The sequence below is a fragment of the Oryza sativa genome, chromosome 2 (assembly GCF_034140825.1).
Source record: "Oryza sativa Japonica Group chromosome 2, ASM3414082v1".
NCBI classification, from domain to species: domain Eukaryota; kingdom Viridiplantae; phylum Streptophyta; class Magnoliopsida; order Poales; family Poaceae; genus Oryza; species Oryza sativa.
Window position 1 is genome coordinate 11,847,936 of NC_089036.1, and position 22,640 is coordinate 11,870,575.

The 22,640-nt window shown below is 49.9% G+C and overlaps 1 protein-coding gene and 1 long non-coding RNA gene across 2 annotated transcripts; both read right to left on the minus strand.

The window, feature by feature from the left end:
* Positions 1-2,145: 2,145 nt before the first annotated feature.
* Positions 2,146-13,076, minus strand: LOC136355026 (uncharacterized). The gene is made up of 2 exons (XR_010739035.1): positions 12,919-13,076; positions 2,146-2,327 (listed from the first exon to the last, which is right to left on the minus strand). It is a non-coding gene; the product is annotated as an uncharacterized lncRNA (long non-coding RNA).
* Positions 13,077-16,754: 3,678 nt separating this feature from the next.
* LOC136355217 (uncharacterized) lies at positions 16,755-21,445 on the minus strand. The gene is made up of 3 exons (XM_066307613.1): positions 21,305-21,445; positions 19,646-20,932; positions 16,755-16,796 (listed from the first exon to the last, which is right to left on the minus strand). The coding sequence occupies exons 1-3, from the start codon at positions 21,443-21,445 to the stop codon at positions 16,755-16,757; spliced, it is 1,470 nt and encodes a 489-aa protein (XP_066163710.1).
* Between the last annotated feature and the right edge of the window lie 1,195 nt (positions 21,446-22,640).

Consider the following 22,640-nt stretch of genomic DNA (forward strand, 5'->3'; position numbering starts at 1 on the left):
GTGGAATTGATGGAGCGCATGATAAAGCTGAAGGAACAAGGTTTGCAAGGAGAACAGATCACTCGGCACTTCATCAAAAGTCGGTTAGCTCCAATCAAAGAGAGATCCCGCACGGCTTTTGAGTTTGACGGCAAACATGATCCAAATCGTGAAGATCTAGACTCTCTTGACTTTAAGGTCATGAAGGAAAGAATGTACAAGATCTTCTCAAATGCTATCGTCGTCAGCTATTCACATCTGCTGCCAGTTGTGCCATACAATGCATTCAACCCTCCTCCACCGGTATGGATTCAAACACTTCAACCTTCCTCAAAATATGATCTTGTCTTCTTGTTGAATCAGTTGACAGTGGAAGATATTATGTCTAGGAATTTGCTTTGATGAAGTCGGATCCCCCAATCGCTCAGCGCCGATCACCCCGCCGTCAAATTGGTCAGGGGAGCGGGGAACCAAAGATCCGGTCTGAAGCCCAGTCGAATACCTCTAATCCAGTCGGCCAGTCGGATTCCCGCAAGAGGAAGTTAGTGCTGAGTGACGACGAAGGCGATGACGCTAAAAAGCCTGGAGATAGAGAAACAACCAGAAAACTGCCGAAGCAAGCTATTCCAAAGAAGAAAACATCCAGTCGTCCTATGCCGAAGATCAGGAAGTCTTCCAGGTACAAATCATATAACGATCTTCCTTGTTTCGATGCTCACTTATCATGGAAACAACGCTGACAGTACAACTCAAACTTGTAGAAAACCATCTGACATAGACCCTTCTGGGAAAGACTCTGATCCGACTAACTTGGACACGAGTTCTTCCAAAGAAACCGGGCCGACTGCTGAGGATCATCCGAGTGACAATCAGCCGGCAACCGATAATGTAGGATCCGGTGATCAACCCCTGACTGGAAACCAGTCGGTCGAAGCTGAAGCCGGAGTTAATCAGGAGCCCCTGACTAGAAACCAGTCGGACACAGGGCCAAGCCAAGAGATTCCAGAAGTCGAAGCCCAAGCAGACAACCCTCGTGGTCAAGACGCCAGCAATGACCGGAGATCTGGATCTCCTTCAAAGGCATCCGAGTCCACTCGTCCTCGTCCAGAAATCATCACAGGTAAACACTTTGTCTGAAATCACTTTGATCTAACTGACTCTATGTGATTGTTCGACCTTTTTCCATGGATGCATTAGGACCAATGATTGGTGATGAAGAGGAAATTCTCCGGATACGGGTGGCTGAAGATTCGCGCCCTCCCATTCTGGTCAAGTGGTGGGATGACGATTTGCAACCTCAAGGAATTGTGATAAACTGGCAAAAAGAGGACGAAGAGGTGTGCCTACTGAAAAAGGCACTCGGCCAGGCGACTCGCATTGTAAACGTAAGTTCCTTGACGCCTGACCTCAACCATCTTGTTCGCTATCTAGCTCAAACGCTAATAAAACTGTTTTGTAGAGGATTCATCTTAGGAATGAAGCGAAAACCGCGACCCTAGAAAAATTAGTCCCTCATCTTGGAACCCTTGAAGCTGTCAGAGATCAGCTACACGAGGCAAAAGAGCTTGCCAAGAAAACCGAGCACGATCTGTCGCGACCGAGAAAAATACATTTTCCCGAACGCTAGTGTATTAATCCCCGTCCCAGGAAAAGCCGGGGTACACCACACAAACATGATACAAAAGACACATCTTTATTATATCGATAATATTTACATTATTACAAAGGCATTTAAGGCCTGACAATCAAAAATAAACAGCAGCGGACTAGCGGGCCTATGGCTCCATCTTCACAGGCGCTCAACTGGGGTATAAGCCAGGACTCCACCTAAGACTTCTTCTCCAAAGCTTCTCTTACTGAAGGGGGGAAAGATTGAGCAAGAATGAGTACAACCACAGTACTCAGCAAGCCACACCGGCAGATGCATGATTAATGCAAGGGGGTACAAGGGGTAATAATATAGGGGTTAAGTTTGGTAGAAAACAGCATTTAAAAGTCACTTAGTTGCCCAAAGCCATTTTATAAAGACGATACTAGAGTTACACAGTATTATTAATCAAGGCCATGGACCCACACGAATGTCGCGACCGAGAAAATTTTGCATTTTCCCGAACGCTAGTGTATTAATCCCCGTCCCAGGAAAAGCCGGGGTACACCACACAAACATGATACAAAAGGCACATCTTTATTATATCGATAATATTTACATTATTACAAAGGCACTTAAGGCCTGACAATCAAAAATAAACAGCAGCGGACTAGCGGGCCTACGGCTCCATCTTCACAGGCGCTCAACTGGGGTATAAGCCAGGACTCCACCTAAGACTTCTTCTCCAAAGCTTCTCTTACTGAAGGGGGGGAAAAGATTGAGCAAGAGTGAGTACAACCACAGTACTCAGCAAGCCACACCGGCGGATGCATGATTAATGCAAGGGGGTACAAGGGGTAATGATATAGGGGTTAAGTTTTGCAGAAAACAGCATTTAAAAGTCACTTAGTTGCCCAAAGCCATTTTATAAAGATGATCCTAGAGCTACACAGTATTATTAATCAAGGTCGTGAACCCACACGAGCCTGCCTTAGCCCAAGGCCTACGATGATTCAGACCGAACTGGCAACCCGACCCTGGGTCCCAGCTCGTCCCAAGCCAACCCAGGCCAACCATTCTACAATTTAGTTGTTAAGCAAATTTTAAGAATTAAAACACTAACTTGGGTACATTGCTCGGCTTGCCCATAACCGAGGGCGCGGCTATTCGAATAGATTATACTCTGATCAGAGGTGTACATCTTTACCCACAAGACACATCTTCCTCACGTGTAACCACGTGCCACATACCACCACGGTATACGGACGGAAGACGTGACATAGTTCCCAACCCATCCTAGCCATAAACAAGAGTACCGACCCAACCCCACCTACGGCCGGCACCCCCGGGACAGGTAGGCAGGACTGAGCCACCAGCAGCAGGACACCAACCCTGTGCCATGACATCTCGACTACCGGGCCGCAGCTCGTGTAGCCTTCATTTGTCCTAGAGATGTCCATCGACCCCCGACTTCGTCCATCTCCATCCGTGTGCTTTTGTTTATAACCAGACTGAGCCACAAACTAAGCCTTACCCACTAGACATGTGGAAGTACGGTAGTGCTTTGCAACAGAGGCCCGAGCTTAGTCCTTATAGTGGCCGGGGTGCTACTTCCCACAACTGGCATGCACCCAAACCCCACCGAAAAAACAGGTTTTAGGGGCTTTGAAAGAGGAAGAGAGGGGTATGTCCAATTCCACCATAAGCCAACCATTCCATAGTATCCAAGAGATATGAATATTCCCAAAGTCTAAAGTTATAAAAACCACCTAATGTTGTCCTATTAACCAGCGAAGCATCTACCTAAAGTCATACTAGTGGTACCATGAGTAGAGTGTCCACTAGTTGGGGTTTTGTTTAATCTAGGGTGAACAAGGTAATAATAACAATAACAATAATAATAAGGTCATAACAAAGGTAAATAGGCATGGCTAGATAAAACAGTGATAACGCGGGAATTTAAATAAAGCGATAATGCAATAATTTAAAGCAACATAATTTTATAAGCTGGGATTCAATATGTTCAAGGATGATGTGACTTGCCTTGCTCGCTTTTCCAAACGTCGGCTTCAACTTCCACGAAGAGCGGATCTTCCGAAGCTGCAGCGTCTACACGACCAACGGAAAAGAAAAGGCTTTTACTCTAATAAACTCCATATAACAAGCAGGAACAAAGCACAAAAATGGGTTCTTGACTTCTTAAGGAAAAATTAGAGACTTGAACGGTCCAATTCCGAGTTCAAATGGCCAAGTTATGGCCATTTGAAGTTTATATGCTCTTTAAATGAATATTTGCGAATTTCTTCATTTAAATTTTAATTTAAAAAAAATGGATTTATTGCGTCAGCCGAGGGGAGGGGCGCGTGGACCGGGTCCACGGGGGTGGGGCCCACGCGGCAGCCCCACGGTCCACGGTGGACCGGGCGCACCCGGGCTCACACCGGCCGGCGCCGGGGGTCCCACGCGTCAGCCGCACCTAAAGGCGCGGGCGGCTGACAGCCGGGCCCCACGCGGCAGCCGCTCGGTGCGCCCGAAGGCGACCACGCCGGCGCAGCGGCGGGAGGCGGCGCGCCCGCGCCCCTATGGTCGCCGGCGGCGGCCATAGGCACGGCGGAGCGGCGGCCGAGAGAGGGGAGGGAAGGGGGGAAACGAAGCGGCGGTCCACGGCTCACCCCGGGTCGACGGCGACGACGGAAACGGCGACCGGAGCGGAGGAAGGCGGCGGCGCGGCTCGGGTGGACGGGGTCGGCGGTGCTCCGGCGGTCGGCGAGCGAAATAGAGGGGTGGACGAGGTCGGCGAGGATGCGGCGAAGCCGAAGGAGGCGGCGCCGAGGGGGAAGGTGGTCCGGGGCGACGACGGCGGCGGACCGGAGCTCGGCGGCGACGGCGGAGAGAGAGAGCGACGGCGCGAGCTCGATTCCGATGGGGAGTGAGGGCGGCGAGTGGCGGAAACGGTGGAGGGAGGCACGGGGAGGGTTTATATAGGGTTGGGAGTGAGAGGGGGTGGCCGGAGGAGGGGAAAACGGGCGCGGGAGTCCCGGCCGCCATTAATGGCGCCGGCAAGGTTAGGGGAGGAGTTTCCAAACGAATCCGAGGGAGAGAGAGAGGGAAAAATGGGGGGAAAGGGGGAGGGGATCCCGGGGAATAATTCCCCCCTATTGATTGCACGCGGGGCGGACGGGGGCGGCGGGATTCGCGGCGGCGGCGGCGCTAGGGCGCGGGCGAGGCGGCGGGAGCGGCGGAAGGAAGGGGATGACGGGTGGGCCCCACCCATCAGCGAGGGAGGCGGGCGGGCGGGCCCGTCAGCGGTGCGCGCGCGGGGAGGAGGCCGAATGGGCCGCGGGGAGAGGAGAGGGAGGGGGAAGGAGATGGGCCGAGGCGGCCCAAGAGGGAGAGGGGGGAAAAGGGACTTTTTAGAGCTTTTCTTTTTATAAAACCATTTTAACTTTGTTTATTTCCTCTTAATTATTATTTGTGCTCTGAAAATTTAAGTAAAATTTGAGGGCTCCTTTTAGACCAAGGAGAATTTAACAAAAATTCTCCGGACCACATTCGAATTCTTCTGGCACGTATTTTAGTGTTTGCCAATTTCTTTTCGAATTTTAATTAATTCTATTATTCCTTTTAGATAATGATTTTTATTTCGGGATGAATTTATCAGGACGTGACAAATCCACCCCCCTTACAGGAATCTCGTCCCCGAGATTCGAGGAGGCTAGCAAGAAGATAGGTTGGGTGGTCTTCTCTTCTTGTCTGACTTCTTCCGTTGCATCTTCTTGAACGGGCTTGCCCAGCAAAACTTCCCCACTCTGAACTGCTTGGCTTGATCTCCTCTTGCAGATGGAATCTTCTTTTCACCTGACTTGAACCAGGGTGCACCTTTTAGCTGACTCAGACTAGGTTGCGGTAGTTTAATGATGCTTCCATTTCCAGAACTTCTCATAATTCATATCTTTGGCGTCAACCTCATACAGGTTACCCACTTCACGTTATGCGTCGATATCAGCTTGTCATTACTAGGATACCATGCTTGTCATCATGAGAATACCATACTTGTCATTTACTTCTAACTTGCCACCAACTGCCTCATATTAACTTTCCTGCTCTCCGGGTGCTAGCTACTTCTGCTATTCGATGCAAGGGTCGATAACTTTGCCTTTGAATTATGTTTCTCAACCGAACCAACTTCTCCCACTTGACATGCTTTGACGTCTTCCCAAATGGCTTTACTGCTGGACTTCTTATTGTTTGATCGTTATCCTGCCAAATCTGAAGCTTCGTTGTCTGACCTCTGTAGACTATCTTCGAACATATCACTTGGTTCATAACTGGGAATAGCTCCCACGAACAAGCAGCTCGGATTCACTTTCTTTACATTCAGTTTATTTCCCACTATTCTCTTCATGTTGTCATTATTTAGCATTCAACGTATTCCTTTACACCTTCGACCTTGATGAGTTCCTTCCCATTGGATCATCTCCCAAGACATGGCATTGCCTGGTAACCGGTGCCTGCACTTTTCACTCCGTGTAGCATCTGATACCGAGTTGAAGATTTCACTCCTTGCCTTCATAGAAACACTTTTACCTAGGTCATCTTGCTTACTCACAATTTTTTTTTCTCTCAATGACAAGGTGACTGTTGCAGGGCGATTACTGTGAGGAGTCTTCCTTGTGTGATGCAGAGCATGTTTCTGATTATCCTTTATCAATCACCGTTCGGCCTACATCTTTCCTTCTAGAGAACATCTTGGCCAACCTCTTTTATCAATCATCTTTCGGCCTATCTCTAACAGGTGGTACTCTTTAATGTGGGTTGCAGACACTTCTGGTGGCGATGAGGTCCTTTGGTCTGCTGCCTTTCAGTGAAACCTTGAAGTGTTTCGCCAAAAGCTATACTGACTGTCATTGCCTTTGACCCGAAAAAGACACATTTGAAACTCTTAGTTCAAACAAATGTCTCTTTGGTTAATCGCTTGATTTTCTTTTCCATCATCAGGTTGGTTATTAACTCAAGGTTAAAATATAGTTCCTCTGAAATGAGACCCTATGTCTCCTTTGTCAGTAAACAATTATACACATAATCCCATATCCACATCTTCCAAAAGAATCCTAATAGAACTTGTCTGTATTACATATTTCTCCCTTATTACATGAATACAAGGCACTACCTTAAACAAAAAGGGAAGATGCTTAACATCGGTACATTGTTTCTACTATGGGTTATGATTAACACGAGGCCTCACAGGTATGGCGTTTGCTCCAGTGACCACAAGGCGAGTGACTTGTCTTCTTCTTGCATAATGGCCGGAGTGATGACGCAGGTTACGCTTCGGCTGTGGACAATCTCTGGAGAAATGACCTGGTTCTTTGCAGTTGTAACAAATCAATGTCTTCTTTACTGAGTTGTCCGTCTGGGAACGATCATTCTGACTTGGAGTTGGAATTGGTGGTTGGAAATCCTTGCTAACATTGGCATCAGTGGTACCATATTTGCTATCACCATTGGAGTCTTTCTCAGAGTCAAAATTGCTAGGGTTGTCATTCTGGGTGCCTTCATTGATACTATCGTCGATATCTTGGTGAATGCTGTTGACATTGCACGCTTGATCTAAGTGGTCATGAATGGGGCAAGAACCATGGTTGTTGGTGGTATCATCAGCATTAGTATTGCTAATGTTGTTGTCTGCGTTGTGTCCATCTTCTTGGGGTAGTAACTCTTGATGCGCAACAGAAGATCCGGTGATCTGAAGTGGCTCAGTGCGCTGTCTTTGGTTACCACATGGAAATACTGGGATGTTGACAATCCTTCTCTTGTAGTTCGTCATCCGATTATGCTCACTTTCGAGTTGCATGGCTTTGTCCACAAGTTTCTCAAAATCTTCATAATCCTCTAGGAGTAGTTGCACTGCAAGCTCATCTTTTAACCCTTGGAGAAACTTCTCTTGTTTGTCTTCATCCGTTTCCACATCTTCTGGTGCATAGTGAGCCAAACGATAGAACTCGTGCAGGTACTCTGTGACGGTCAAATCTCCTTGCTTCCGGTAGCGAAACTCTCGTTTTCTTAGTGTGATCATTCCTGCGGGAACATGTGATCTCTTGAATACAGATGAAAACTCGTTCCAGGTGATGGTATGTCCTTCTGGCCGTGATGCTTCGTAGCTATCCCACCACTCTGAAGCCGGTCCAACCAACTGATGTGTTGCGAAGCCAACCCGCTCCTGGTCGGTGCACTGAATCAACCCTAGCTTCTTCTCGACTGTGCGCAACCAATCACTGGCTTCCATAGGATCGACGGCAATGGCAAAGGTTGGAGGCTCAGTTTTGAGAAATTCTGATAACTTGCACTGTTGCTGGACTGTAGGTACTTGAACGTTGGTTGCCCCTGCTGGGTTGTTCCAATTCTGTAATAGTTGAAAGGCTGTTGCCAACATGTTGGTTTGGTTAACCACAATTTGGATTAGCTCTGGTGAGGTTTTGTTGATGCTTTTCTCATTCCCATTGGCTTGGGTTCTTGAGTCATCGGATCCATCATTCCCATAGCCTTTGTTACCAGTGTTATCCATCTGTCACAAGGTAGAGGTTGAGAGGGGAAGCAGACAAGGAAAGAATGGACCAGAACTAGGGACAAGACCTTAAAGGAACTAACTCTTTTTGTTGATGTGTTGTTTGTTTTGCTTATTCTGCAGGTTGATTAAGCAAACAACCTAGCATGGTCACATCACAACCCACCGATGCAAACCACGCACTACACACACAAGCAAGGAAACACACGACTAACAACACTATCCTAGAGGACGGCTTAGGTTCTGCGACTGGTTCTCCAAGATCTTCACTCCTGCTTCACAGCTGGCTTCATTGCTTCCTTCGCTTCGCTAGCGGACCCTACGGTCTTCCGGACCTTCGGCGAACAATTGACGACATCTTCTTCTTCGCAAAACTAACCATCTAGTACTAGCTGAAATTTGAAGAAGGAAGAAAGAGTAAACATTTTGCAAATAGCACAGGGGAAAGGAGGAAAAAGGGACTTTCGCAAATAGTTTCATTTATAAAATATGTCCTTAGGTTTTATCCACTTGGCTTATCCTACAGTCGAGATGGCTCTGATACCATCTTGTCGCGACCGAGAAAATTTTGCATTTTCCCGAACGCTAGTGTATTAATCCCCGTCCCAGGAAAAGCCGGGGTACACCACACAAACATGATAAAAAAGGCACATCTTTATTATATCGATAATATTTACATTATTACAAAGGCACTTAAGGCCTGAAAATCAAAAATAAACAGCAGCGGACTAGCGGGCCTACGGCTCCATCTTCACAGGCGCTCAACTGGGGTATAAGCCAGGACTCCACCTAAGACTTCTTCTCCAAAGCATCTCTTACTGAAGGGGGGGAAAAGATTGAGCAAGAGTGAGTACAACCACAGTACTCAGCAAGCCACACCGGCGGATGCATGATTAATGCAAGGGGGTACAAGGGGTAATGATATAGGGGTTAAGTTTTGCAGAAAACAGCATTTAAAAGTCACTTAGTTGCCCAAAGCCATTTTATAAAGACGATCCTAGAGCTACACAGTATTATTAATCAAGGTCGTGAACCCACACGAGCCTGTCTTAGCCCAAGGCCTACAACGATTCAGACCGAACTGGCAACCCGACCCTGGGTCCCAGCTCGTCCCAAGCCAACCCAGGCCAACCATTCTACATTTTAGTTGTTAAGCAAATTTTAAGAATTAAAACACTGACTTGGGTTCATTGCTCGGCTTGCCCATAACCGAGGGCGCGGCTATTCGAATAGATTATACTCTGATCAGAGGTGTACATCTGTACCCACAAGACACATCTTCCTCACGTGTAACCACGTGCCACATACCACCACGGTATACGGACGGAAGACATGACATAGTTCCCAACCCATCCTAGCCATAAACAAGAGTACCGACCCAACCCCACCTACGGCCGGAACCCCCGGGACAGGTAGGCAGGACTGAGCCCCCAGCAGCAGGACACCGGCCCGATGCCATGACATCTCGACTACCGGGCCGCAGCTCGTGTAGCCTTCATTTGTCCTAGAGATGTCCATCGACCCCCGACTTCGTCCATCTCCATACGTGTACTTTTGTTTATAACCAGACTGAGCCACAAACTAAGCCTTACCCACTAGACATGTGGAAGTACGGTAGTGCTTTGCAACAGAGGCCCGAGCTTAGTCCTTATAGTGGCCGGGGTGCTACTTCCCACAACTGGCATGCACCCAAACCCCACCGAAAAAACAGGTTTTAGGGGCTTTGAAAGAGGAAGAGAGGGGTATGTCCAATTCCACCATAAGCCAACCATTCCATAGTATCCAAGAGATATGAATATCCCAAACTCTAAAGTTATAAAAACCACCTAATGTTGTCCTATTAACCAGCGAAGCATCTAGCTAAAGTCATACTAGTGGTACCATGAGTAGAGTGTCCACTAGTTGGGGTTTTGTTTAATCTAGGGTGAACAAGGTAATAATAACAATAACAATAATAATAAGGTCATAACAAAGGTAAATAGGCATGGCTAGATAAAACAGTGATAACGCGGGAATTTAAATAAAGCGATAATGCAATAATTTAAAGCAACATAATTTTATAAGCTGGGATTCAATATGTTCAAGGATGATGTGACTTGCCTTGCTCGCTTTTCCAAACGTCGGCTTCAACTTCCACGAAGAGCGGATCTTCCGAAGCTGCAGCGTCTACACGACCAACGGAAAAGAAAAGGCTTTTACTCTAATAAACTCCATATAACAAGCAGGAACAAAGCACAAAAATGGGTTCTTGACTTCTTAAGGAAAAATTAGAGACTTGAACGGTCCAATTCCGAGTTCAAATGGCCAAGTTATGGCCATTTGAAGTTTATATGCTCTTTAAATGAATATTTGCGAATTTCTTCATTTAAATTTTAATTTAAAAAAAATGGATTTATTGCGTCAGCCGAGGGGAGGGGCGCGCGGACCGGGTCCACGGGGGTGGGGCCCACGCGGCAGCCCCACGGTCCACGGTGGACCGGGCGCACCCGGGCTCACACCGGCCGGCGCCGGGGGTCCCACGCGTTAGCCGCACCTAAGGGTGCGGGCGGCTGACAGCCGGGCCCCACGCGGCAGCCGCTCGGTGCGCCCGAAGGCGACCACGCCGGCGCAGCGGCGGGAGGCGGCGCGCCCGCGCCCCTATGGTCGCCGGCGGAAGCCATAGGCACGGCGGAGCGGCGGCCGAGAGAGGGGAGGGAAGGGGGGAAACGAAGCGGCGGTCCACGGCTCACCCCGGGTCGACGGCGACGACGGAAACGGCGACCGGAGCGGAGGAAGGCGGCGGCGCGGCTCGGGTGGACGGGGTCGGCGGTGCTCTGGCGGTCGGCGAGCGAAACGGAGGGGTGGACGAGGTCGGCGAGGATGCGGCGAAGCCGAAGGAGGCGGCCCCGAGGGGGAAGGTGGTCCGGGGAGACGACGGCGGCGGACCGGAGCTCGGCGGCGACGGCGGAGAGAGAGAGCGACGGCGCGAGCTCGATTCCGACGGGGAGTGAGGGCGGTGAGTGGCGGAAACGGTGGAGGGAGGCACGAGGAGGGTTTATATAGGGTTGGGAGTGAGAGGGGGTGGCCGGAGGAGGGGGAAACGGGCGCGGGAGTCCCGGCCGCCATTAATGGCGCCGGCGAGGTTAGGGGAGGAGTTTCCAAACGAATCCGAGGGAGAGAGAGAGGGAAAAATGGGGGGAAAGGGGGAGGGGATCCCGGGGAATAATTCCCCCCTATTGATTGCACGCGGGGCGGACGGGGGCGGCGGGATTCGCGGCGGCGGCGGCGCTAGGGCGCGGGCGAGGCGGCGGGAGCAGCGGGAGGAAGGGGATGACGGGTGGGCCCCACCCGTCAGCGAGGGAGGCGGGCGGGCCCGCCCGTCAGCGGCGCGCGCGCGGGGAGGAGGCCGAATGGGCCGCGAGGAGAGGAGAGGGAGGGGGAAGGAGATGGGCCGAGGCGGCCCAAGAGGGAGAGGGGGGAAAAGGGACTTTTTAGAGCTTTTCTTTTTATAAAATCATTTTAACTTTGTTTATTTCTTCTTAATTATTATTTGTGCTCTGAAAATTCAAGTAAAATTTGAGGGCTCCTTTTAGACCAAGGAGAATTTAACAAAAATTCTCCGGACCACATTCGAATTCTTCTGGCACGTATTTTAGTGTTTGCCAATTTCTTTTCGAATTTTAATTAATTCTATTATTCCTTTTAGAGAATGATTTTTATTTCGGGATGAATTTATCACGACGTGACAACGAACCTGCCTTAACCCAAGGCCTACGATGATTCAGACCGAAGTGGCAACCCGACCCTAGGTCCCAGCTTGTCCCAAGCCAACCCAGGCCACCCATTCCACATTTTAGTTGTTAAGCAGGTTTTAAAAATTAAAACACTAACTTGGATACATTGCCAGGCTTGCCCATAACCAAGGGCGCGGCTATTCGAATAGATTATACTCTGATCAGAGGTGTACATCTTTACCCACAAGACACATCTTCCTCACATGTAACCACGTGCCACATAGCACCACGGTATACGGACGGAAGACGTGACATAGTTCCCAACCCATCCTAGCCATAAACAAGAGTACCGAACCAACCCCACCTACGGCTGGAACCTCTGGGACAGGCAGGCAGGATTGAGCCCCTAGCAGCAGGACACCAGCCCTGTGCCATGACATCTCGACTACCGGGCCGCAGCTCGTGTAGCCTTCATTTGTCCTCGAGATGTCCATCGACCCCCGACTTCGTCCATCTCCATCCGTGTACTTTTGTTTATAACCAGACTAAGCCACAAACTAAGTCTTACCCACTAGACATGTGGATGTACGGTAGTGCTTTGCAACAGAGGCCCGAGCTTAATCCTTATAGTACCCGAGGTACGACTAACAAAACCCAACCACGCACCTCGAGCCCAGCCTAAAACCATTTTGGGGGTTTTGAATAGAGGGGGAGGTGTGTGTCCAATTCCAACATAAGCCAACCATTCCATAGTATCCAAGTGATATGAGAATTCCCAAAGTCTAAAGTTATAAAACCACCTAATATTGCCTAATTAATCAGCGAAGCATCTACCTAAATTCATCCTAGTGGAACCATGAATAGAGTACCCACTAGTTGGGGTTTTATTTTCCTAGGGTGAACAAGGTAATAATAACAATAGCAACAATAATAAGGTCATAACAAAGGTAAATAGGCATGGCTAAATAAAACAGTGATAACGCGGGAATTTAAATAAAGCGATAATGCATTAATTTAAATCAAAATAATTTTATAAACTGGGATTCAATATGCTCAAGGATGATGTGACTTGCCTTGCTCAGAGAGAACGGCCTTCCGAACCTTCGGCGACGACCGCGAACCACGCTTCGGGAACCTCCAGAACGACAGAAGCTACGCGAAGCACACAAGCAAAGCTACAAGCCTATAAAGAAGCAATAACAATACATAAAAAGAAAGCACACGGTTCTTTAGGTTATAACAAAAATTAGGAGACTTGAACATATCGATTCGGAGCTCGTATGACCAAGACATGGTCATCCGAAGTTTAATGCTGTTATATGGAGATTTGCGGATTATTGTAATTAGGTTTTACAACTATAAAACATGTGTAAGTGCTAGCCTGGAAAAGACAGGAAGGCTGCGCTGTTGACATGCGGACTCCACATGTCAACCTAAGGGACCGCGGTAGACCGAGTACACAGAGACGGTCGACGGGTCGACGGAAGCAGACCCCGTGTGTCAACCGAGGCGAGTGGCCGACAAATGGACTCCACAAGACACCACGTGGGCTGTACACGTGGAAACCACGCGGCTACCGAGCGGGCACACTAACACGGTCACCACACGCATAAGCAAACGACTACCGACACCGGTACACGGGTACCGGGGTCGACAACCGCACAACGGGCACGGGCGACACCGAAAGGACGAGGACGGGGCAGCGAAGGAGAGATCCTTACCACCACGCGACGAGGCGAGGGAACGACAACGACGAACGGGCGCGGCGGAGACGGCCGGGAATGACGGAGACAAAAGGCGAGGGGACGACTTCGGCAGCGATCCTTGGACGAAGGCGAGACGCAGCCAGCACAACGCTTGGCGACACGGAGGCGAGGACGAAGACAATGACGGGGCTGCGGCACTTGACGGAACGAGGACGACGAACGAGAACGGCTTGACAGAGGGACGAACACCACGATGACCGGGAACGACGGGAGGACGACGACGACCGGGGCCGGCGAGGAGGCGACGTGGGCAGCCGGCGGTAGCTGCACGGAGACGAGGACGGCGTGGAACACGCCGCTGCGAATCCGATGACAGAGGCGGCGCAATGAGACAACGAGCCGGCGAGGAGGAACGATGACGACGACGACGAACACCGGCGGGGTTCGGTCGAAGGGGAGGCGAGGCCGAGGGCGACCTTGCCGCTGCGATGCCAGAGGTGGAGATGGCGACGTCGGCCGACGCACGGGCACGGCGGAAGAGGCTGCCGAAGGCGACGTCGACGAGGAGGAAGGAGAGGCCGGCGTGGGCGACGGCGTTCCGGCGAAATTCGGGCGACGCCGTGGCCTGGCCGGGGAAGAGGATGGCGCCGCGGTGCCGGGGAAGGAGGTGACGACGACAGCCACCGTACCTGCGAGGTGGCACAGGCGGCTGGAGGCGGTGGAGTGGTGGCGACACCACTAGACGTCGACGAGGACACCGTTCCAGCGAGCTTCGGTAGAGGGGACGGTGAGGCCGGTGAAGGGGACGGCGTTGCAGAGCCGAGGGAGGTGACGGCACGGCCGGACGGCGCGCAGGCGAGGCGGTAGGGGTGGCTGGAGGCGGCCGGCGGCGTGGGAGAGAGAAGGAGGACGGTGGAGAGAGGCGGGGCGGCCACGGGAGAGCGCGGGAGGGGGCTAAAACTGGAGAACGTACCGAGGGGGTTCCATTTTATAGGGGAGGAGAGGGAGCCGGGCATGGGAGAGGGCGGAACGGCGACGGGAAACACGGCCGGCAGCCATGGAAGGCGGCCGGGAATGGCGCGGCCGTTCCGGGCGATTGGGGGCGCCATTCAAGGGGGAAAACGGGAGAAATCAAAGAGGAATCAATGGGGATTAATTCCCCCTATTTAATTTTGGAATCCCATGATTAAATCGCACGGATTTGAGGGAGGAAAGGAGCTAGGGTTCACGGGAGAGAGAGGAGGCCATGCGGGAGGAGGAAGACGACCGGCGCGTGGGCCCCACGCGGTCAGCGCGCGTGCAACGCGCGCGCGGCGCGCGTGAGGGGGGGCGGCTCGGGAGGCTGGCGCGGCTGGGTGGCGCGGCTTGGGCCGGGCGGCCGACCTAGGAGGAGAGGAGGGGGAGGTGGCCTCGGGGAGAGAGGGAGGAGGAGGGAGTGGGCCGAGGGGAAGGAGAGGAGGCCCAAGAGAAGGAGGGAGAGGAGGAAAGGGAGAGGAAGAGAGGGAGGAAGAGAGGACTTTGGCCGCGGGCCGAGAGAGAGAGAGGACTTTGGGCCAGACTTGGCCCAAAGGGAGGAGGGGGATTATTTTTAGCTCTTTCTTTTTAATAAACTTTGTTAATTGTTTTTGTTGCTTAATAATTATTTTCGGTGCTCTGAAAATTCAAGTAAAATTTGAGGGCTCCTTTTAGACCAAGGAGAATTTAACAAAAATTCTCTGGGCCACATTCGAATTTTTCTTGTATGTATTTTAGTGTTTGCCAATTTCTTTTCGAATTTTAATTAATTCTATTATTCCTTTTAGGGAATGATTTTTATTTAGGAATGAATTTATCAGGACGTGACACGATCTAAGGGATCGGATCGCCCTGCTCCAGGAGTCTAACTTCGAACTGAGTGGCTCATCAAAAGGTACACACAAAATCTGTCCGACTAACTTGTGCTGTCATCTTTGTAACTTCAATTAACCGGAGTCAATGTAGTGCAAGCCGCCAAGATATCTCAATTGGAGAAGCAGATTCAGACTCTGGAAAGCGATAAAGCAGAGCTGGCAAGGCAGAGGGACTCGGCTTTGAAGGACGTTGAAGGTACCATCAATCTTCTATATACTGACTCATTAATATGAATCTGTTGATGCAGACTGCAAGATCAAGTCGCAGGCTCAATTCGACGTCCTGGTTGGCAAAATCAAAAGGCTTGAAGGGGCCAGGGATGAAGTTGCTAACGCTGCTACCCCACTCGTCCAAGCTATGTTCTTCAATAACAACGGTCCGAGTACATTCGATGCTTCCGAAATCTTTGACAAGCTGAGAGTTGCTCCGGATACATATTTCAAGAACATCAAAGAGGCCGGGAGTATGGGAGCGAGTCTGGCGCTAGCAATGACCAAGTCCCTTTACTCGAAAATCGACATTGATGCCATTGACGGCTTTGCAGACGGGACGAGCGAAGAAGCTGCTCTTGACCTTATCAATGATGCGCAGAAAGCCGCCGACAAGATAGCGGTCGATGTAGTCGAGAGGTTCCAGGACACCGATCTTCGACCGACTGGTCCTGATAACTCTGATGATGAAAAAACTGATACTGATTGATGTAATGTGATAAAAATGATTCTAATGAAAATGATGGAGGCACAATTTGTATAATACTGATGAATTTATGCTGTGCTCAGTGTTTCATACTTAGCTTCTGATTTCTTAAAAGCTTTTGTCAAGCCTTATTGAGCCTAAAACCCGCAAAAGCTATTAAAAACTTTCAGTCCTCATGGACTAAGCCAAAAAATTAAGCAAGGCAATGATAAATCGAGTAAGCAAATTGAACTAATAAAAATCACACTCCATTATTATTATGATAGCCCCCGACTGATGACTTCAAGGAAAAGCTTGATGTTGTCAGTCAAAATAGGGAAATACAGAAACAAAACTTTAGGCATAAAAACGACGAAGATGTTCGATATTCCAAGAATTGTCGATAGGTGTACCGTCTTCACGCTTGAGTCGATAAGAACCTGGCCGAGTAACTTCTGAGATTATAAATGGCCCTTCCCATAAAGGAGATAACTTGTGCCGATCCCGTATAGTTTGAATTTTTCTCAGAACCAGGTCGCCGACTAAGAAGGCTCGCGATCGGACGTTACGATTATGATAACGACGCAACCCTTGCAAGTATCGGGCCGACTGAATTAAGGCTGCTTCGCGGGCCTCTTCTAGTCGGTGTAGGTCATCCACTCGGTCTTCTCCGTAGCGCTCTTCATGAAAATTGCGAAAATGCAAAGATTCAAATTCTACTTCACTAGGCAACATTGCTTCTGCTCCGTAAACTAAGAAGAATGGCGACTGGCCCGTAGCCCGACTGGGGGTGGTGCGCAAGGACCAAAGTACAGATAGCAGCTGTTCCACCCATTTGTCGGTATAAGGATTCAGTCGGTCAAAAACTCGTGCCTTTATTCCTTGGAGTACCATCCCGTTGGCTCGTTCAACTTGTCCATTGCTCATAGGATGCGCTACGGAGGCATAACAAATTTTGATGCCGAAGTCTTCACAAAAATCTTTGAATACTCCGCCGGTGAATTGAGTACCATTATCAGTGATGATCCAATTAGGTACCCCGAACCGATGCACAATGTTGATGAAAAAATCTCTAGCTTTATCTGCCGTGATTATGATGACCGGTTTGGCTTCAATCCACTTGGAGAATTTGTCGATAGCCACAAAGAGATGTGTGTAACCGCTGACTGCCTTTTTAAACGGGCCAACCATGTCAAGCCCCCAAACCGCAAACGGCCAGGACAGCGGGATGGTTTGCAACTCTTGGGCTGGCAGATGAGTTTGTCTGGCGAAAAATTGACAACCTTCGCATGTCCGCACAATTTTGTCGGCATCGGACACAGCAGTAGGCCAGAAAAACCTTGCCGGTAAGCCTTGCCGACAATGGTGCGTGCAGCAGCGTGATTGCCATAGATACCGGAATGTATATCCTTCAGCAATTGTCTCCCTTCTTCTGAAGACACGCAGCGTTGCATAATTCCTGATGGACTTTTCTTGTACAGCTCGGCCTCATGAATAATATAAAGCCTGCTGCGCCTGGAAATCTGCTCGGCTTCGTCTTTATCTTGAGGGAGTTCTTGGGAGGTCAGAAATCGTATGAGGGGCTCTCTCCAGTCGGCTTCAACCATAGCTATGTCTTGAGTGTCCGCGGCCTCAGCTGTTTCTCTCCTTGGTACGGTTGGCTCATAAAGATGTTCGACGAACACGTCAGAAGGGGCTGCTTCGCGTTTGGATCCGAAATTTGCTAATCTGTCGGCTGCTTTGTTATTGTGCCGAAGAACATGGGTGAGTTCGAGTCCATCGAACTTATCCTCCAACTTGCGTACCTCTTGTCGATAAGCGATCATATTGTCATCAAGACAGGACCACTCTTTCATAACTTGATTAACAACTAACTGTGAATCTCCGCAAACTATCAGACGCTTGATTCCCAAAGAGATTGCGATCCGTAGTCCGTGAAGGAGCGCCTCGTATTCTGCCACGTTGTGAGATGCAGAGAAATGTATCCATAGCATGTAGCTCAGTCTTTCTCCAGTTGGGGAAATTAAAACAACCCCGGCCCTGTCAAAGTGCATAGTCCAATACTCCACTCCATCTTTTCCTCGGGCGTGTCCTCTTGGCACTCGGTCCACTCGGCGACGAAGTCGGCTAAAGCTTGGGACTTGATCGAAGTTTGCGGCTTGAACGATATATCCAAGGACGTCAGTTCTAAGGCCCATTTTGCGATTCGCCCGTTTGCTTCGCGATTATGGAGTATATTGCTGAGTGGAAACGACGTAACCACCGTGACCGAGTGGCCTTGGAAGTAGTGAAATAATTTCCTGACAGTAATTAGAACACCATATAACAGCTTCTGAACTTGTGGATATCTCGTCTTGGAGTCGGCCAAAACCTCGCTAACAAAGTAGATTGGTCGCTGGACTTTCTGAACATGGCCTTCTTCTTCACGCTCGACAACCAGAACCGTGCTCACAACCTGAGAAGTGGCCGACACGTACAGTAATAGCGGCTCTTGTGGGTGTGGTGAGGCCAGAACTGGTAGAGTAGTGAGAAGTTTCTTGAAGTCTTCAAAGGCTTTCTGTGCTTCGGGTCCCCACTGGAAATTGTCTGTTTTCTTTAACAGCTTGAAGAAGGGCATCCCCCGCTTGCCGAGTCGTGAGACAAACCGGCTGAGCGCCGCCATGCATCCAGTCAGTTTTTGAACGTCTTTCTGGGAACTCGGCGGTTTCATGTTGAGGATGGCGTTAACTTTCTCCGGGTTGGCCTGTATGCCTCTATGAGACACCATAAATCCAAGCAGCTTCCCTGACGGTACTCCGAAGGTGCACTTTTCAGGATTTAGTTTCATCCTGAAAGCGCGGATGCTCGCAAAGGTTTCTTCTAGGTCCGTGATTAAATCATCCTTCTGCTTGGTCTTGACGACTACATCATCCACATAGGCTTCAACGTTGCGACCGATTTGAGTTGAGAAACATCTCTGAATCATACGTTGATAAGTTGCTCCTGCGTTCTTTAATCCGAAAGGCATGGTGATGTAGCAGTAGGCCCTGAAGGGCATGATGAACGAAGTCTTCAAGCAGTCGGATTCCTTCAATCGGATCTGATGATACCCCGAGTAGCAATCCAAAAAACTGAGCAGCTCGCAGCCGGCGGTCGAGTCGACTACCTGGTCAATGCAAGGCAACTCGAAAGGATCTTTGGGGCAAGACTTGTTGAAGTCGGTGTAATCGACACACATGCGCCATTGCCCGGTCTTCTTCCGAACTAGGACTGGGTTAGCCAGCCAGTCGGGATAAAGGACTTCTTTGATGAAGCCCGCTGCTAATAGCTTGGTCAATTCCTCCTTGATCGCGTCCTTCCTGTCTTGTGCAGAGCGGCGGAGTCGTTGTTTGATGGGTTTAGCGTCTTCCTTAACATGCAAAGAGTGCTCAATCACCTCTCTAGGAATACCAGGCATATCGGATGGTTTCCACGCAAAGATATCTTTATTATTTTGAAGAAAGGTGATGAGCGCGCTTTCCTATTTACAATCTAACTTGGCGCCTATTACAGCAGTTTTAGTAGGATCAGAAGGATCTAGGGGGATTTTCTTGGTCTTGGCTTCGCTTTCTCCACTCTTTGAGATCTTGGTAGTAGGCACCTCTCCTTCACTTGCCGTGGCTGCAACCAGTCGGATGTCTTCTCGAGCGATCGCGATCTCGCAGGTTTGGGCCATCTCGCAACTTTCCTTGTCACATGTGACGGCTTGCTTGATGTCGCTCCGTAGGGATATGACTCCTCGAGGACCATGCATCTTCATCGTCATGTAGGTGTAGTGCGGGATGGCCATAAACTTGGCTAACGTCGGGCGTCCGAGTATGGCGTGATACGCTGTATCGAAATCAGCGACTTCGAAGCAGACGTTCTCTGTGCGGAAGTTTTCCCGAGTACCAAAGGTGACTGGAAGAGTGATCTGGCCGAGTGGCGTAGCGGATAACCCTGGGATGACTCCATGGAAGGGCGCGTTACTCGGCTTCAACTCGGTGCGAGGGATCTGCATGTCGTCCAGGGTCTTGGCGAAGAGGATATTGAGTGCACTGCCACCATCGATGAGGGATCTGCAAAGCTTGACGTTTCGAACCACTGGGTCTAGTACCTGGAGGTACCGCCCCGGGTGGACCACTCGGTCTGGATGATCCGAGTGGTCGAACTTGATTGTTGTCTCCGACCACCGAAGATACTGGGGCGTATCGGGCTGGACAGCGTTGATCTCCCGTTCAGTCAGCTTTTGTTTTCTTTTAGACTCGTAAGCCAGAGGGTCGCCAAAGATGTGGTTGAGCTCCTTGCGGTGATCTTGAAAATCTGTCGGGGCATCATCATCATCATCCTTCTTTTTCGACGTGCTTTGTTCTCCGTCAGGGGTCTTCCGTGCATTCTTGGCATATTGCTCTGCAAACTGCTTGTAGACGAAGCAATCTTTAGCTGCGTGGTTGGAGTTGGGATGATGCGGACATTGAGAGTTCATGATCTTGTCAAAAGTGTTGACGCGCGATTGTTGTCGGGAGGAGTGTGTAGTAGTCGCAACAAGTTCCTCGGGCTTACGCTTGCGGTCCTTGTGATTGTTACTTCCACCCCCTCCCGTAGTCGGCGCATCTTTCTTTGGCTTCCAAGTAGGACCCAACTGTTTGGATGCGATAATGGTGTCTTCGGCTTTGGCATACTCATTGGCTTTTTCAAACATCTGTTTGACTGTCTTGGGAGGTTTGCGCCCGAACTTGCCGACTAGTTCTTCGTGGCGAATTCCTTTGGTGAAAGCGGCGATGATGACGTCGTCGGTAATTTCGGAGATCTTGTTGCGCTGTTCAGAAAAGCGTTGGATGTAATCTCGAAGGGATTCTCCAGACTTCTGAATGATGTTGTAGAGATCAAATGTGTGCCGGGGTGTTCAAAGGTGCCCTGGAAGTTGGCGATGAACTGGTCGCGAAGTTCCGCCCATGATCTAATCGTGCCACGGGGTAATCCATGGAGCCAGGACCGGGCAGAATCCGCTAGGGCCACAGGTAAGTAGTTTGCCATGGCCTTGCTATCTCCTCCTACTGCGCGGATTGCGAGACCGTAGACGGTAAGCCAAGACTCCGAATTGATGGTGCCGTCATACTTCTCGATTCCAGTCGGCTTGAAGCCGGCTGGCCAATCCACTCGACGCCGGAATACCGAACGGGGCTGAGACCTGGTTCTTTCCTGACTGGTTCGAATCCGAGTCGAGGAGAGAGATCTTGCCGAAGTTGTTAGTGATGAAGTCGAGGCTGCCGAACCGAAACGCCTGCCCGGGAGGGAAGACGAAGTCGTCGATGCCGGAGACGGAACCCATCACACTGGTCGGCGAAAAACTTGACGCAACCCCTACCTGGCGCGCCAACTGTCGAAACAGGGAGGACACATGGGCTGATTGTAGCCGAGAAGATTTCCCTGGATGATTGGTATACTTCATGGTTGATATCTTCGAATCTGAAGTCCACTAGGTGCTCAAGTTGTGTAGAGTCTTCATAAAGGAACCAGATTCTAGAATCTTTCTAAAAGCCTTCATCGAAGCTACAAAACCAATCCTTGAGCAGTTCAGCCGATAGTTTTGCTCCGGCATCAGTTGGTGTAGAAGCGTATTCTCCATATGATGTGCATCTTCAATGAGTACGCTCTTCTCCATCATCATCTACAATCGTCTCTAGTCTTGGGAATTCAGTTTCTGATACGGATGGCCGATTGACAACCTTCATGACTATCAGGTTTAACTAGGTTTGCAGTAGCCACCAGGGTCCACCTGCTCCAACTACTGAGCCGACTGCTATCTTAGCCGATGCATTGCTCAGCATCTGGTATAGATAGCCGAGGAGAATTTTGCCCAAGGGGAATTGTCTCTTTGTTTCTAGAGCTTCAGCCAGAAATTGCCAGTTGGTTGTGGGGCCACAACTTGATCCACAAAAAAGAAATTTTTCTAGCCACATTAATAGGAAAGCCACATGTTCTCGAGGGGTGACCGAGCCCTGGCCCATGTATGTTGCCACATAGCCTGACCAACCCCCTATACTTTTGGTTTTAAAGTCATATTGGTTCTTTGTGTTCAAACTCATAGGGTGGGCCGATGAGGTAACATCCAGACCTGTGATCATAATGATATCTATGAGAGTTGGAGTCATCGGCGCTTGATTGAACAGAAAGGCATTGGTAGTGTTTGACCAGAAGTAAGAAGCAGCTGCCATCAGGGGTTCATCTTTGGCCGAGTTCGCTATAGTAAGGTCAAGTGCTTGGCCGATTCCAATTTCATCCCAGTGAACCCTCTTGCTGGCTGATACACGTTTGAACCATGTGGTCCAGCTCTTTTCTAGTGGAACTTTCTCTAGGGATGGCCAGGATTTGAAGGTATTCTTCCAGTGACCTAGATCTGGGTTGGTTAATCTGAAGGGGATCCTATTAGTTTCACCAATAATAAACTCGGTGGGGTCTGGATTGCCGATTGGGCCAAGAAAGTAGTGATTTTCATGCGCCAGGCTGGGAATCGCAACTAGGTT

Coding starts and splice junctions, on each gene's coding strand:
- LOC136355217 (XM_066307613.1), bottom strand. CDS start 21,445: ATGGGTTCCGTCTCCGGCATCGACGACTTCGTCTTCCCTCCCGGGCAG. Junction 20,933..21,304: donor ACCAGTCAGGAAAGAACCAG/GTCTCAGCCCCG, acceptor TTTTCTGAACAG/CGCAACAAGATCTCCGAAAT. Junction 16,797..19,645: donor CTGATCCTACTAAAACTGCT/GTAATAGGCGCC, acceptor ATTTTCATGAAG/AGCGCTACGGAGAAGACCGA.